Source organism: Limanda limanda, chromosome 3 (assembly GCF_963576545.1).
Source record: "Limanda limanda chromosome 3, fLimLim1.1, whole genome shotgun sequence".
Classification (NCBI taxonomy): domain Eukaryota; kingdom Metazoa; phylum Chordata; class Actinopteri; order Pleuronectiformes; family Pleuronectidae; genus Limanda; species Limanda limanda.
The window spans coordinates 24891195-24908803 of NC_083638.1; the positions used below are offsets into that span (position 1 = coordinate 24891195).

Genomic DNA, 17609 nt, shown 5'->3' on the forward strand with positions numbered 1-17609 from the left:
CCGTCCATGCTGGACATATGCAGAGGCATGAGCTGCAGCCAGAAATACAAACCATATGGTCGCTACTCAACAGTGTATTTTTAGGTGGGGATCTCTTTGGGTGCATCTTGGATTTAAATATAATTCAATGTTTGATTTACACTGTGTAATCAGAAGGATCATTTAAAAACTCTGGCACATTGTACACGCTCTATTTAGACAAGATGCAATTGTTGGAGAAGACATTATTCGTACTTAATCACGACAAATAATGGAGATCAGATAAATCACTCCAAATTGCTCACCAACTGGGTTTTTGTCAGAATCCGTCATTATGATGTTTTATTGCTCTTTCGGCATTTTTCCCATTACCACTAACAGACTCACTGGACTGAGAAGTAACAGTCCAGAGAGCTTTTGTCTCAACAAAGACCGACTTGTTCTCTTTTTTTTTAGCCTTTTTCAACTATATTTCTTTCTCCCTCTCGCTTGCCCCCTCCATCAGTTTCTCTCCGTCAGGCACTAATTAAGTTAGTCAGAGAAGAAAGACAACAAGCCAGCAAGCTGTGGAGCTGCGCAATGAATAGCAGCAAACAAACTCTGGCATTAAGGAGTGACTGATGTGAAACTATCAGATTCATTATGCGTCTTATCCCAGCCTCCCTGCTGTAATCTAATACATACAAATCCCATCGTGTTAGCATTTCATTCTAGCGATATTGTGTAAGGCAATACCCTAAATCTGATTATGCCCGACTGCTTGGGAGGGGCGGCAATTTACATTCGAAACGGCAAATCAGATTGGATAATAGGTAAAGAAAACAGATACCAGATTGAAGAATTGGACACAACAGACTTTGACTGATAGTCGAGAAAAAATGCACGTGACGGAAGGGGGAAACTAATCGTATCTGTCTCAGCACCTCATAGCAATTAATCAGAGGCTCTCCAGTGCAGCAGGTTCAACTTCATGAGGAAATGAAGTGTGCATTTATCAACACAGAGTCGAAGGTAATGTTTAGCCCTGAGGCCTGATGTTGAATCCCATTGCCTCGCGTATACACAATACCCTGCTGTATCAAATGTATTCTGGGCGCACATATACATTAAACAATACAGAAAGGATCAAAGCTGTGTTGTAGAAAACATACAAGCACATGAAAACACAAAGCACATAGGGCTCACACAAAACCCTGAGTATGTATGTATGCATGCACACACACACACACATGCACAAATGCACACACATACCATAGAATCTAAACTACATACATGCACCCTCCAGGGGCCTCGTCTTTGAACTGATCAGGAAATGTTTCTCACCTAGTCGGCTCCAAGACACGATGGGCCGAGGGTATCCTGTTGCAATGCACTCCAAGATGGCGGTTTGGTGAACAGTGAGGGTGAGGTTTTCTGGGCCAACCAGGATCATGGGCTCTTTGTAGACAGATGACTGGGAGCCTGGAAGAAAAAGAGAGGAGAGGGAAGCAGAAGATGGGAATGAGCATGATGGATGGCATCCTTTAATTGGATTTCTCTGGAGTGCATTAGCTCGATATGCTGTATCTCTTGGATCAGGCAGAGGAACAATGGGTTTAGAAATATGCTGGATAGATAAACAGCTGAGAATGCAATGGTTTGTTTTCAAGCAGTGATGGGGAGAACAAAGAGCGGCACACAACACAGATTTAAAAGTTAATCTACAGCAAGGGTGTGTATGCTTGCTTCCATGACACAAAAAGCGGTCTGCACATGGGAGGTAGTTGTGAAATTCAATAAATATAACAACCTGAAACTGTGAGGATTGCCTCAGTGCTGTGTTTGACTCCGGCACTGTTGTGGGCCACACAGCAGAATCTCCCACTCTCCTCCTCTGTCACCCCGGTGATCTGCAGAACACCTGTCGGCAGCAGAGTGTATCTACGAGACAGAAGAAAAAGATAAACCCCATGAGACCTGGTACATTTCTAATAAGTATGAGGTTGAGCTCTGGTTCGGTCCAACCTTTCGTCCTTGGTGTCCACCGGGCGGCTGTCTTTTTCCCAGCTGATGACGGGCTCCGGCAGACCATGGATCTGACACTGGAATCGAGCCACGCCAGAGTCCTCAGCATGAACCGACTCTGGCTGGACGTGGAAGTCTGCCATGGCTGTAGAGGGAAAGAGAGAGAGAGAGAGAGAGAGAGAGAGGATGTAAGGCTTTAACATCAAAATACAGCAAGGCAACTACAGAGCAACAATCCTGCCTGCGTCCAGGAGATAAGTATTTCTGTACCGATATACAGTGAACATGATCAAGATTTAAATATGTAGTAAATTATGCATACATATATATGATTATATTTATATACCGAGCAAAGTATGTACCATTCCCCTGGGTTTATGTTCTGTGATATAACATCTCATCTCAACAGTAACACTGTGTGAGGTGCTAATGTCATTTACATATGTTAATTAACACGTAGTATAGAAAAAAAAAAACTGAAGAGAAGGGATGACGATCTCCAGAGTGTGAAGAAAAAGACTGAGCACAATGTAGGACTTTTGTACTCAGGGACACACAAGCAGGGATTTTTAGCAGCGCTCAACAGAAAGCGGAAACTCGTTACTCACCACGGCACTGAGTTCACACAGAGAGAATAATGCTGCCAGCTGTAAAGTTACTGTTTTAAAGGAAAACTTTGCTGGATAAAATATTTCTTAAATTATTTCCCGTGGCTGTAGGTAAACGAACTTGCTCAATTTCAGTATATCTTCTACAGAACGTCCTTAAATATCACACTGTACATCCTATAATAGAGGTCACAACAGTTAAGACTTTGGTTTCTTGGTCACAGAGGGAAACTGGGAGTTATATATATTTTCTTTTCTGATATCGATGATGAATAAAGACAAGAAAAAGCACAAATTTGGTTCGATGATAAAAAGGTTATGTGCAGCCAGAGCAATGAAGACAGTGTTAGACAGTGTTAATTGCAATGTTAACTACCGGTAGACTAGAATTATTTCAGTTTTTCAGCTGAGGCACCAAAATGAGGCAGGGAAACTTTGTATTTTTTTTAGAGGAACTTTTTTGTCATTGAGCCTTTATTAATAGGACAGTTACAGATCTTTTTTCCATTTTCTTTAGCATTGATTGGGCATTTTGCAACATTTTTACAGTTTTCCCAGGGAATATTCAAATAATCACGCACATTCAGAGATCTGTCTATGCATGAAATTAGATGCAGCTTGATTGAATTTAAGGGGACTGCTGGGCCTGGGCCAGCTCTAAAAATGTCACTGCAGAACATTGCTGCTACTGCTGTTGCACCACAGGTCAATGGCTGCATTCAACACATGTACAGTAGTTGTACATGAGCTCCAGTCATCAGGTGCTGAAGGTGATCGTTACATACACTGGGCCTACGTATGGATTTCCTGCCATATGTTAACATTTAGTATGTAGGTCAGGCACATTTTTTAAAATTCATGCTAACAACGACAAAGGCAACACGTACACACACACACACACGCAGGGAAACGGACACACACACACACACACGCACCATATAGCAAAGCCAGTATCAATAGTCCAACAGAGAGCCTCATTCAGCTGCACCTCACATATCTACTCCCTGCAGAACAAAGGCGTCATCGAAGGTGGAGCCAGCGACAAACTCAATTAGAGAGAGGCCCTCTGCTTTCGCAGTTCTCCCACCTTCTTCAACACAAGTGTACTCATTTAAATGTCAACCATAATTAACTTAGACGAGAGGGGGACTTATCTGAACACTGTTAGCATAACAAGAGGGATGGACCTCTTATTATTTCATAACCTCCTGCTCTTCCCATCCTGTAGCCTGCATTAATTCCTTACTTACGGGATGAGTGAGTGGTAAGCAGCACTATGCCAAGGAGGCTTTATGCCTGGAACATGGCAGCCTATTGTCTGTTTGTGTTTCCACTAATGCCTTCTTACTTCCCTCCATGTTTAGTGAGTGGGATTGATTCCGAAGCAAAAAGCTGGCTGTACTGCATTTACACTGTGAATATATTTGAATAATTCTACAATTATTGCTTTGAGTTGTCCACACCGACGTGTCATTCATGTTTATTTCCTCCACCAAGGAGGTTATGTTTTCATCTCCAAGCCAACTTGGTGGTAGGAAAGAGACCATTGAATTTGCGTATCTTCAGTGGTTCGGAAGATACCATGAACTGGATGACTTGGAATCTTTACAGATGTATTACATTTTGATGTTTAGGGAACTGATATTTACGAGTATGTGCAATTTGGTACAGATGCAAATACAAATCTGGATCTAGATTTTGTAGTAGTTTCATATGGGGGGGGGGAGATACGCATTCTTAAAAAGCAGCTTAATAAACTGCATCTGTATTAAAATATAAATAAGACACTAACAGTTTTATAGTGGACAGGAAATTGCGAGAGAGACTTCATCTGAGGGGCATTATGTGGCTACATAAGTGGTCCAACGCTGTGATTATTCCATTTCACAGCTTAATGAGAAGTGTGGCATTCTCTAACACGACTTGACCTTAGATCTCTGAATGGATGTATGGAGCTCTGATGAAAAATTAAACATGCTAATTTAGTATTCTTCCAGTAGCGACTTCAATCTCCCTGTAAGATAATGGGTTCTCTATGAAACCTCCAGGTTTTTTTTTCAGGACTATAAAAACACAGCAAAAACCTGACTGTTACTCATCCCGACAGATTTCAATTTTTTTTATTTGCCTCTATACTACAAGGCAACACTTAAACAGCTGTCCCTCTCACTGGTGTAATTCAGCCTAAGTGCTTACCTCAAGGGCCCAACTGCAATTTTTCCACCTGGGACACACAACCTCCTGGCCATAAAACGTTTTAGGCCAACTTCACTGTAAAGCATAGATGGCCTGGATGCCACAGAGAACATCAGTAGTATTTTCACACCAAACCCCCTGTTATAGTTCAGATACAGCTCTTTACATGCTCTTTAGAAAACGGTTTCCTCTTAAGCACAGTGAACTGCAAGCCCTTAAACATTCTTCTCTTTCATTTCAGTTTAGTAAAGTTGTAAAACACTGGAAGTCATTGCAAACTTGTCAGAAGTATCAAATTATTGTATATATCCAGTGACAGAATATTGGCCCATAAGAACACTTTTATAGCTTCTCACTCCCTTTCCTAGACAGAGTGTTGACAAAGGCAATCAGCAATACTGTCCGTCTTGGCAAACTGTAATGCGGCGCTCGGGCAGAGGCTGGCATGGGTGCAGCACAGAGTGAAAGCCCTGAAGCCACTGACGCTGCTGATACAGGGAGGTTGGATATGGTAAGAACAGCTAGACGTCCTTCAGACCACAGCACACAGAAAACAAGGGCTGACGGTCAGGAAAGCTCACGGTCTTGGAAAAAAGTCTCAAATGAAGATACAGGCATGCGTTCACATAGCTGTCTGTGCTGTTCTGACGAACAAAAGAGGACCAGTGCCTATTGGATCTTTCTTGTGCATCTTTGCCAAGTAGTCATGGTGTCCACTGATCCGGCTGCTGGAGTGTGTCCGCCGACACAGCCCCCCTGACGGGCCCCACCCTTGGCCCTCATGCATAAAACATGAATTCTCTGAGAGGCCCACAGCCCTGTGACCATCAACACACTAGCAGGATCAGACACAATTGGAAAAAATCACAATAAGTTTACATCAACATATAAACGCAGATGGAGGCAAGACAAACTTGCTAACCATTCCTGTCACATATAAAGGAAAACAGCCATTCGTAATCTATTATTGTCGGAAGTTATTGTTGGAGAGGTTCCAGAGTCAATCTAAAGTGATGCAGCTCAGCTAAAGCATTTAAATATAAACACATGCAAAGAGCTGCTTCGACAGAAACACACAATATTGATCGGCGTCACTGTAGGAAAAGACAGACACACACATTCAAGGCACTGAGGCGCTCTCACTCATCTCCAGCAGCAGCAGCAGCAGCAGCAGCAGCAGCAGCAGCATTGGACCTGTTACTCATTCTTCCTTTTCGAAGTGTTGACAGACACTCACATGATTAAACACTGTCCACTACCAGCATGTCGCTGCTGGCTTAAATGGAGCAGGTCTAATTACAGTAACGAGGGAGAGAATGGACGGGGGGTTTATTCTAAAAAGAAATCCATCCACAAGTGCAATGGGAGGAGATTGCTCATTGGACATATGTTTGACGGCCCCTCATGACAAGCACAAAAGAAGAATGAGTGAGTGAGTGATACGAATGAAGGTCAGAGACAGGAAATGTGAAGCGTGGTGATTTAGATAGGTAGCTCACCAGTAAATCCGGTCATGTCAAAACTCTGGTCATCTGACAATAGCCAACAAGTTCCCTGCTGTGCGCTTCACAATATACAACCAAATATTTCCAAAACGTGTTCCAACCAGGTAGAAATTATCATGAAAATAGGTTTTGAAGTGTCACATGAACCTTTTTCTTCCTGGGTTTGCACACATGGTTACACAGAGGATGAAATATGAATGCAAGTGCAGATATATTTATACCGATTATTGGGTTTGAAGCCAATAACTAGCTCAAAGGGCAGTCAATATTGATGAATTGTCTCATCCTTCAAGTCCAAAGCCTCTGTTCATGTACGATGAAAATTATTGCCAGTGAATTTTCAACCTTTTTTCATGTGAGAACCTCAGATGTAAAACTAGAATGTTATGTGTTTCTTTACTCAATATTGCAAACAAAAAAAAAATAGCTCAAAAACAAGAATTAGAAAAAGACATAATTTTCCAAAAATCGATGGAAATGTTGCAACATCCTATCTCGCATTTTAACAGAAAGGGAATTAGAATTCCTGGGTCCGCCCCCTGATACAGATCTGCACCAAAGTAAAATGGATTTTCCCCTGACACATAGCACATCCATCTAAGTTTCACGGTAATCAGTCTGGTATAGTTTTTGTACGATGCTGCTTAATACCAAAACAAACAAACGCTGATGTGAACATAACCTCCTTGGCAGAGAGAAATAGAAAATAAATGGATATCATCTTTCTGCCCTTGCTGAAATAATAGTTTTCAAATGGTCCCAAAGTAAAGATCAATCCGACAAACATACAAGCGCAACTGTGAATAAATAACGAGGTGATTAAAAGTCCAACCATCTGTTGTGTCACAACTATACTGCAGTGACCATATCTGCTCAAGACATTTCCATGTTTTTGATACAGACTCGTGGTCATATTGTTTTCCTGTGCAGGGGATGATTCATCGATATGAGAGAGGTAATGATGCCAGCAGAGGGACACACATCCCACAGCGTCCATCCAAACCTGCAGCTATGGCGCAAAGCTTGAGTGAACCCTCGTGATGTAATGTCATCACCCTCACTCACACCTGCCCGTACCTCCCGTCCCAACGCCACCGCCCCAAGTACTCTTCAACGGTTCCCCCCAGCTCTTCATCGCACCCCTCGCCCCACCCCCAGCAGGCCTCTCAAGCCTATGACATCATTAGGCACATGTTCATTGTTCAACCAAGGGTGATGACTGCCATACCCACTCCACCCCCACGGTGGTAAACCAGTAAAATAGAGATGAGGCACATAAATAATGGAGACGGTGTACAGTGCTATTCCAGCGTGGAGAGCGCACACTTCAACAGCCTTTAAATAGGCATCCTTGAAATAGCAAGCCCAGCGCTGAGACCCCAGAGATGGCATTTTAATGCAGATGTGATATTTTATTGGCTCTCTGCCCCACAAGCCCCCCCCCCCCTCCCCACCTTCCTCCTCCACCACCCTGCGCCAAAGCGTGGGCACTCCTGTGATCAATCTGTTGGTTTGTGGTGCGTGATGCTTATCACCTATGAAAGGAAGGGCTGCACGTACGTAACTCACACTCTGTCTTCCTCTGACACACATTCATTATCTCCCTTTAATGCGTTTACACATCAACACCTTCCTCTGTCAGTACCTGCATGAGCAAAAGCATCAGCTGACCTGCACCTTCTACCGCCTGGTCCCAGGTGGCAGATGTACTGTACATGTGGACAGAGGGCCTCAGGAACCACAGGACTATTGATTATTTGTATTAAAAGGCTCTCCAACCTGTAATATGATTTGAACAGGCGGCCCTCAGAAGCATGTTGTCTTGTTACATATCAGTTATGTCCTGTCACATCTTGCACCTATTTTCGTATCATCTGGCATATGATCAACATTTCTTCTTTACCAACAAGGTGATCCATTCCAGGGAAAACTTTACCTTTACAATTCCATAAAAATGTATGTTAAAAAAAACAATGAGGACATAATAGAAGAGCAAAGAGTCTTCAGCCAAGTCACCTGAGGCTGATGCGAATTTAATCAAATGATTGTGCTAGATAAAATGTCAAGCAATAATCACATTTATTACAACATCCTGTGGGGACATGGACGTGTGTTCCAAATTACGCGGTGACCCAACCAGTAGCTGTTGAGATAAATTCACTGAAAACAGACACACAGATAACCTCATGATGATGCCAGAGATAATATCAGTGGACCATTACAATCATCCTTTGAAAAAGCATGGACGTCTGTGCAAAGTTTCATTTAGTTGTTGAGATACTTCAATATGGACGAACAAACCCACTAAACCACACAGACACTTCTAAAGCCAGGCTGCTAGCACAGCTGACTAAATATTGAGTACAATATTGTGTAGCGCTTAAAGTATAGAGAGGGGATTTGAGAAGACTCGTAGGGAATAGCATGAGTCACAGTCTGTCAACACAATCACACCCTAAAGAGATTGTTTTCATTTTGGTTGCAATAAATGGCAAATCATTATGAAAGACCACAAGTGTCATTCATTTCAAATAAAAGTAAAGCACTTAATTCCAAAATAATGGAATTTAAAATTTATTTGAAATCGCATTTAATACAGAAATAGCTGGCATCACAAACAGAATCAATATCATAGAGTTGAATCAGGTAGTCTGATAGTTATGATGTGGTTGGGGTTCTATCACCAATCAGAGAGATTGTTACTTCCAATGGCTGATTTACATTGTTTTATCTCCTTTTATCAATGCTAGGCCCAAACTTTTAACCCTAAATAGTGAAGCTAAGAGAGGAGCTAAGTGACAGCAAATAGAATAGCAAATAGGATATTAACAAGAAAAAGAAAATTTAAAGAAGATTTAAAAAATGTCACATAATAAATCACTTTGCAGTTTGACATATTTTTTCATTGATTAGTGAATAAATGTGTTTCGTTAATGCCAATTTGTATCGTACAATTACATATTTAATACAACTATTTATTACCATTTCCTTGACAGTTGAGGTCCACCATATTTCAGAGGAAATGTGGATCAGCTTCATGTCAACACAAGGAGAAAAACATTCTGTCCACTTCGATTACCGACGTCGTTTTTCTTTTCATGGTTATACTGGCTTTCCTTCACTTGTCTTCTCTGATTCTCCCCAGTTTGATTTCCTATATTCACACCGCAACCCGACAGATTTTCTTACTTTCAATCTCACATGACAAAACAGTTTTGACTGGAATTTAATTGCCTTTTCTGCTTGTGCTGCAGGCTTGTTGGCATTAGACTTCCCAGCCGTGGGTTTGTCCTTAGCCTGTTGTGTTGATCAATACTGTGGAGCTTGTGTGCACTAAGTTAAATATAGTAAGATTGATGGCTGCTATTAAGGTTCCCTGTAGGAGGTGGAGGGAGCTGCAATGCAACAACAGTTATCACTCACAAATATGCCTAACATTTCTTCTATGCTTCACCGAGGAAATTAGGAGGAGACATGCTGGGTGACCAGAAAAATAGGAACCCCTTGTACATTGTAATGCAATCTGTCTCTTGGTTCTGTAATGAGCACAACCTTCGTATAGATAACATGGAGAGGTGCTCAAACTCCTGACAGCTTGAACATCAACAGTTCCTTGACAAGGCTTATAACAAATCAGCTGATGAAAGAAGCAGGTAAGTGGCGTTTCAACTGTAGTTTTGCCAAAACATCTAAAGCTTGTGTTTACTTTCAGGGAGGCAGGTTGTTTATTAAAATCAACAAATCCATTGATGTGACATTAATGAGGAATTCCTTTGATAATCCAATAATCACTTAATTTTAAATTATAATTACTTAATTTTAAACAAAAAGGACAAAAATTAACATGTTCCAGATTCAAAATGTTGGATTTTCTTTGTCCTGTATGACATTAAACTAAATCTCTTCAGGTTTTAAACACTCGGTTGGGACTCGGAAGAGATTTGATTATTTCAACCTGGTCTTTGGGATATTCCTTTTATTCAGTTTCCAAATTAATGCACAGCTTAAGTGATTATGTAAATGAAGACTCTCATTACTATTATGAACTGTGCAGTGTTAGAAGGATTTTTTAATATTTGCTCCTCCAAACAGCCAATATGATGAAGCCACTTTGTTTTTTATTTCTTGTTTCATCACATAATAAGGAACCTCATACTGGAATAGAAAATTGGTTACTTGCTCTGCATCATCAGTAATTGATATAAGATTGAAGCTTTTTATTGCACAAAGACAGTTTGATGGGAAAGGCACATTGCTTGCTGACTAGTTGCTCCCCCCCCTTCTAACCTCTACACTCCAGGGACAAAGCCTTGGCCTCCCGTGGTGCCCTGCTCTGTGCCCGCACCTTCGTTACACCCCTAACTACTGCGCCACCTACGGCCCCTCCCACCAACTCACCCCAATCATCCGGCTTCCGCTCCTCCCACCCCGACACCCCCCAGCGTCCCTGTGCTTCTGGCCTTCCCCGGTACCCCCCAATCTTTGTACTAAGCCTTCTACCCTCACTTCAACATGCAGAACCTAATTAAAGAGAGACCCATTACAGCACAACAGATGCTCAAATTAAGGGATTATTTAAATGATTCCCAGTCATGGCGTGGGTAAGATTAAAGACAAGCGACAGACAAAAGAGAGAGTAAGAGGCTGGGGGAGGACAACAGAGAAGGCAAGGTTAAAATAACCAGTGCCACGGATTTGAAAATAGCTGCTAGTGTGTCCAACTTCTTGATATTGTTTCCATTTTATCGAATAAAGAAAAAGTGTTTGTTCAGGCAGAGACTCACAAGCAACAAAGAATGGATTTGATGTGTGGGAACGAAAAGAGGTTTGTTGCATTTGAGGACTAACTGGGCGTGAAACTGCATACTCATTAAACAACTTCAAACGATCTCTCATGATAATCAGAGAGACGTCTCAAATGTGTTCAAAAACCTCACAGAGACCGACTCTGATAGTGTTTACTTCACGCTGCCCATCAAGCTGTCTCGTTCTCTCTGCAATACAGATGCCTTTCTCTTCAACATGCAGAAGGGCCCACGCTTTTTTTTATGCTCAGACGTCCAGTCTGGCATCTCATGGGGGTGTCATCCTGTGTGTACTGTGCATCCTCTCAGACATACAGTACACCCACACATCGCTAAACTCACAAACATACAGAGCCACACATATGTTTCGTGATCTTTTCCATCCTCATCACCTGAAAGTTTAATGCAAGAGCGAGATGTGATCACATGTCTGGTGAAAGACGCAGACTTTCAGCAGACATGGTTATCTATTTACTTATTTTACACTTGCTATTCTGTCGAGCTATCGAATACAACTTATAGGTTTAAGAAAGTAATACAACTCCCCTAAATCAATATTCAGCCTACACTTTTCTATTTCTGTTCCCTGGTTGTACACTGGGGATGCAACTCTGCTTAGGTCTGGTTTAAAAAAAAAAAAAAACAAGACAAGAAAAACTAAGACACAAAGAGGTACTCTCCTATAACTGGAGCCCGGAATCCTCCACTCGAAAGAATTCGATATCCTTCTAACTTGTTTGTCCCTCTGCCAAATTACCACCTATTTGGGCACACTGCATGTGGGAAGGCCCCAGAGAGATGCCCATGTTGAGCTAGCCACTTATCCTTTGGCCTCTGCCCCCAAACAAATTTTCCAGAGGATTTCTGGCTATAAAGGTGAATACTGAGAGTTGAGTATTGTACATATTCTGATGTCATTTTGAGAACTGAAAGTCCAGACTTTGTTTCATTGCTCACTTTTGATAAGGTTAGTTTTGGTTTCGCGTTTCTCAAGAAAGACTTTATATGACATACGTTCATCATGCTGTCTCAACTTCCTGCAATAGGTCTGAAAAGCCCAAATCCAGACCGAGACCACAGCTTTTAGTCAGGATACATTTCTCTCCATTGTTTTGGACCGTAGTCCGAGGCACCTTTCACACTTGTTATTTTGGTTCAGACTAGATTGAGTTCCTGTGTCTTCCTCAGTGAGGTAAGCTCAAAGTCACCATCAAATTGACACCGATCAATATGATGGGAGCCGACAGCCAGGTGGGGCTTCTTATGATTAGCCTAATGGTGCGATAGCATGACCCCTGCTTTCCTGCATCCTGTGCTCCATCTGAGAAGTTTGGGAATACAGGGCTTGTGTTGAGGTTGCAATGAGCAGGGTGCAATCATATAACATTATATTCAACTTATTTTATCAATACAGTATCTAATTCTCTTCTAAATAATTTAGTTTCTAACGTTTACAGCAGCAGAGTCACAAACTATCCCATCTCTCTGGAAGTAAATGTAAAATGTCAATAATCTTAATAATATTCCTGATATTAAAACACAGCTGCGTTCTCAGGCTGTAGTTATCACTTAAATTTGAAGATAGATAACTTTCCTTTTATCTTGGTCGCAACAATTCTTTATTATTTAAACATGCCTGCTGTGGATGTGTAAAAAATACTGTGTCGGATGAGAGCACTTGGCAATATCACTTCTCTACATGTTTAAAGATTGAACATGTGGAGTGAAAAAAGACTCTTACTGGCGTTTGGCAAATGTTTTGATTACACTTACAGTGGTAAGAGCATAGTTGTTGTAGTCCAGCAAACAACTTTCACAGGAAGAAGCTGCAGCTCGATGCCAAAACATGATAAAGAACTTACCTCAGTTTCTTCTAGCTCCGTTGGCTCGGGCGCTGTGCCTTACTCTCATCATGTTTGAATGCATGACACATATAAATGAAATATTCTGTTCCATCGCATTTCTGCCAGTGTTTTGCAATTGTGTAGTGTTTATTGCACATATCCATATTGCAGTGATGATGAAAATATGATTTATCACTTCTTTTTCACACTTGATTGCTGATGGGGAGAGGCCCTGCCTTCACAATGCCATTCTCTGCTTGCCCAGAGGCCACATATCTAATTAATATCACCAATACCTCAGCATGCATCCGCCTGCTTTAGAATTAAAATGAGATGCCCCTCTCATCATCCCAGCAGCATATACGAGGTCATGTCCGTTTGAATTATTACTGCTTCTCACTCGGCTCCTTCACTGTACACTGCACAAAAACAGCTCAAATCCACACCTGCTTCTTCCCAGTCTTGTCTGGTTGTTCCTTGGTGTTGGAGAGAGTGAAATATTTCAAAACGTTTAGAGACATCTGGGTTAAAATAGCCTTTGTATTCAAATGGTAATGCCATTAAATTCCTCTTTGGCTCGTCTCCGCCTCTTGTTTTGTGAAGGCAGAAATAAGCGAGGGCTGCAGACAGCAGTGGCTCTGAATAACAACCTGGACGGACATTTGGCTACACAATTCTCCTCAGTCTAACGCTCGTTACTTCCCCCTCATTAGAGAACAACTGTTGAGATATGTTTGTGTGTGTGTGTTCCTTTTCTCAGAGTCTAGCTTGCAGTGTTAAGTATGCAACTGACAGTGACTTTGAGAGGGACTTGTCTGAACCAGGGGTAGATGGATGACCCCACATCTGGCACTCCCACGGGACATCTGAAAGGCGCAGGGCGGGACCAGCCCATGCGCTCCACTGCATCTCACAGCACCCTGAAAACAGGGCTACCCCAAATGGCTGGAGCGGCTGTGTAAATCTCAGCCCTTCGTCACTCATCTCCCCCCCCCCCCAGACACACGCACAGACGCACACACCCACATGCACACAGTCACACACAAGAGAAGCCCCTGGTAGTTGTAAGAGGGAGGCCCACTGTGCCTCAGCTGCGTGGTTCCCATTGGGCATTCATCTGTGTCTTAGCGTCCCTGCTGATTTCCAAATCCTCACATCACAGCATCCAAAAATACAGTACTGTCAAAAATTCACAGAAACAAATCCATCAAAACCGAAGTGACAACTGCAAGCTGTCTATTTAATAAAACTCTCTCATGGGCCATTCTTATTTTGATATCATCTATGCTAGATGTAATTTAACTGATTTCCTTTCGGTTTTAGAAGTATATGGAAGGACAGAGTGCAACGCCAGAAATCATTAGTCGTCCTCGACTATTCTCATTGTTCCCTTTATGTTGTTTCAGTAAAAGAAGTTATGTTTCCCCACCCTGTCCGTTTGTTTGTTTTTAAGCAACATTAGCATGGATTTCCATGAAACTTGGTGGAAGGATGTGGTACGGGTTAGGGAAGAACCCATCACATTTAGATGCAGATCCAAATAATTTCTACCAAATCAGTATATTTTATTATATAATAAAAATAAATGTTTTAAATTTTATATTTCCTCTGAATAATTTATAGATCTTGATTTAAAAAAATCAGGTACATTTAGGGAACTCGTTTATCAGTGTGACATTTTGTGCAGCTTGAATTTATGGGGCTGTTGGGCTTTGCCATTTTTGTATATTCTGTATTAAGATCTGACCCACAAATGTCTTTCCACCCAACATGTAACCCGCATGTGAATGCAATAATATCACACACATGTACTATAACTACCCAACTGTGCCAAATATTACAAAGACTTTTATCTGTCTCAAATGAGGACAAACTGGCAGGTAAGGTGGTTCTACAATAAGAGCTCTGCATTAGTAATGAAGTCTTTCTGAGTCCTTGAAGGTCCTTTCAAATGTTTTACATACTGCATTTGCGATAACAGTTTTACAAGGAACAATAAAATAATTGCACTCGTTCTATAGCTGTCATCATTATTTGCAAAACTTTCATCTTTGTGGTGTCTGCTGGAGGCAACCCAACTCCTGCACGCCTCACAATAGTGATCTGAAGTACCTGAACACACTGGGCACATGCATATTATATGTAGTCATGTAAATCGCACATCTGCAATTCAAATATTACAGACATTTCAAAAGCGATTCTGTGTTGACCAAAAATAATTAGATTTCTCTCCCGGTCCTAGCCTCTTCAATCTAAGCAGCAAAGCAAACGGCGGCACCACAAATGGAGCTAATTTCCATATACATCGTATACGTGCATGTCCTCAAATCTTCATTTGGGCAGCATCTGTGGTGTCAGTGAATGTAGATACCAATCTCTCAGTGGATGACACACTTCTCTGCTTATCCACATTATGCAGGCCTACTTTCATTTTCTTTTCTGCCTTTTCTCTTTCGTTTTTTTCCCTCCTCCTTGCTTTATATTCTCACTGCCACATGACGTTTAATAAGACCGGACAGGTAATTACTGTGTTTTACATTAATTTAACAAGAATTGGCTGTAACCCAGGACTATTAAGCAGAGTAATATCCCCACTAGCTGCCATATTTGCTTCACAACAGATAAGAGTTTATCTTTGAATGTAGAACAAGAATGCATAGTTATAAACAAACAAGAAGCCATATGTCCCAAACATTTGTAAGATGCAGTAGAGGAGAATGAGTGTGGTCATAAAGCGCCGTGGAGCACACAGGTCACCCATTAAAAGCTTAAGTTGGACTGTTTGTGTGGGCAGGGTGTTGATGGAATCAGACTCGTTCATTTCTGAGAAATTATCCATGTTACTAGGATACGAGCCCTGGGACACTGTCACTTTTACACTCAGCTTGAAACATGTGGACAGACTTATTCACGCATGATGGCTTCTCTACGGCAAAGGTGGACAGACATGCCTGCACTCACTGACATGCACAAAAACGAGCTGCTCCCCCAATCTTGCATACATGCAAGCACACACACACACACACCTACCCACACACACACACACACACACACACACACACACACAGACACACACACACACACACACACACACACACACACACACACACGCACGATCGCCCACACCCTCCCATGCTCTGTCAGCTCAACTGACAGCAGTAATGAGTTTCTTCTCTGTGTAAGCCAACTGGCACTCACTCAAGGGAATTTTTCAGGCTGAATTGTGGCCATTAATCACAATCCCGGGAAACACAGTGCCATCACGTGTGTGGCAAAGAGAGAGAGAGAGATGTGCAAGTGGGGGGCAATGGGTCTGCAACGTAGCAGAGGATGATCTACAGCGATTATGTGGAAGACACAAGGAATGGGAATGAGGAAGACCATAAATATCGAACAATGCTTCGTAAACAAAACCTTTCATTTGGTAAATCATCTCCTTCTTATTTGATGGGAAAGTCTGGGCCAGACAGGAAGAGGCGAACCTCAAGATGCTCATACTGTAAACACGAGATCAGTTACTGGGAGCCAAGATGCTGCGGGAGATACTTTGCTCAACCGCCGCACGGATTCACAAACTTTGTTGCAGCGCCACAGACACACATTTGTGTAGATTTAAACAGACGTGCTGAGGACTGGTGAGGAAGCTGTTGAAGAGCCTGGGGCTTTTCAGACGGTGACAAAGAGGGCAGCAGCCGTTAATGTGTGGGAAAAAATAGCTGTTGCCTCGTTTGGTGACGTCAGGACATTGTCACCACAGCATCCTTCTGTTGAGACAGCGGGAAACTCAAAGTCAGACTGCCCATTCTTTTCTTTTCTTTTCTTATTTATCTCCCTGCTTTCAGGCTGCCAGCTGACTGCGGTCACCAGGGATATTACTGCCCCTTGCTGATCCAAGGACCCCTCCCGCCCCCCTCGTTCATCCCCGTACCCACCGGCCAATCCTGACAAATTCATGCTAATATGCAGTCAGTAACCCCCCCCCCAGCTCCTTTTGTACACACATGTGCTATACTCCCCCGCCACGCCTACCGTCTAGCTCACACCAATTCGCCAGGAAAAATAACCAAAGAGGAAGAGGAGCAGAGCGAGAGGGAGAGAGAGGAGGAGGATATGAAGAGAGGCAAGTGCAGGCCCTGTCATAACCACTTAGTGTTACAAGACAGCGGGTGAGGAATGAAAGCCCTTTGTCTCTCTCTGCCTCTACCTACAGTGCATGTGCAAACAAAGACTGCAGATACTGTGTTTGTTACGACCGTGTATCTGTACAATCAGATAATGAAATACCATTTACAGGATTTGAGTAAACAAACAACAGCTTTGGATTTACATAAATTGAGAGAAACATTTTTTTTTTCTATCCGAAGGCGAGGGTTTATGAACACTCTGATAAAAATGTAGGATTTCCCTTTATAGTGGTTCTTTACTGTAAATCAAATGAATGTCAATTATTCCGGATTACCAATTAATTGGCTATTAAGCTGTGGTTTTCAATCAGCTCAACATATTAATTTGTCGTCATTTCCTTTTCTTCCACATGTATTTGCGAAGGCTGTAGCTGACCATTATTTTCATTATCTATTTTCTCAGTTAATTGCCTTGCCTTAAAAATATCAGAAAAGCTAATGTTCATCAAAGATTTTCAGTTTCCTTTGTACAGCAAAGAAAAGT

General features: G+C 42.0%; 1 protein-coding gene across 1 annotated transcript in view; it reads right to left on the reverse strand.

The window, feature by feature from the left end:
• igdcc3 (immunoglobulin superfamily, DCC subclass, member 3) overlaps positions 1–17609 on the reverse strand; it is a 52971-nt gene that overhangs the window by 17316 nt on the left and 18046 nt on the right. Inside the window, exons 3-5 of the mRNA XM_061068808.1 lie at positions 1984–2128; positions 1769–1899; positions 1303–1440 (exon numbers count right to left, since the gene is read on the reverse strand). Of these exons, the coding sequence (XP_060924791.1) occupies positions 1303–1440; positions 1769–1899; positions 1984–2128 (414 nt within the window). The remainder of the gene's footprint in view (positions 1–1302; positions 1441–1768; positions 1900–1983; positions 2129–17609) is intronic.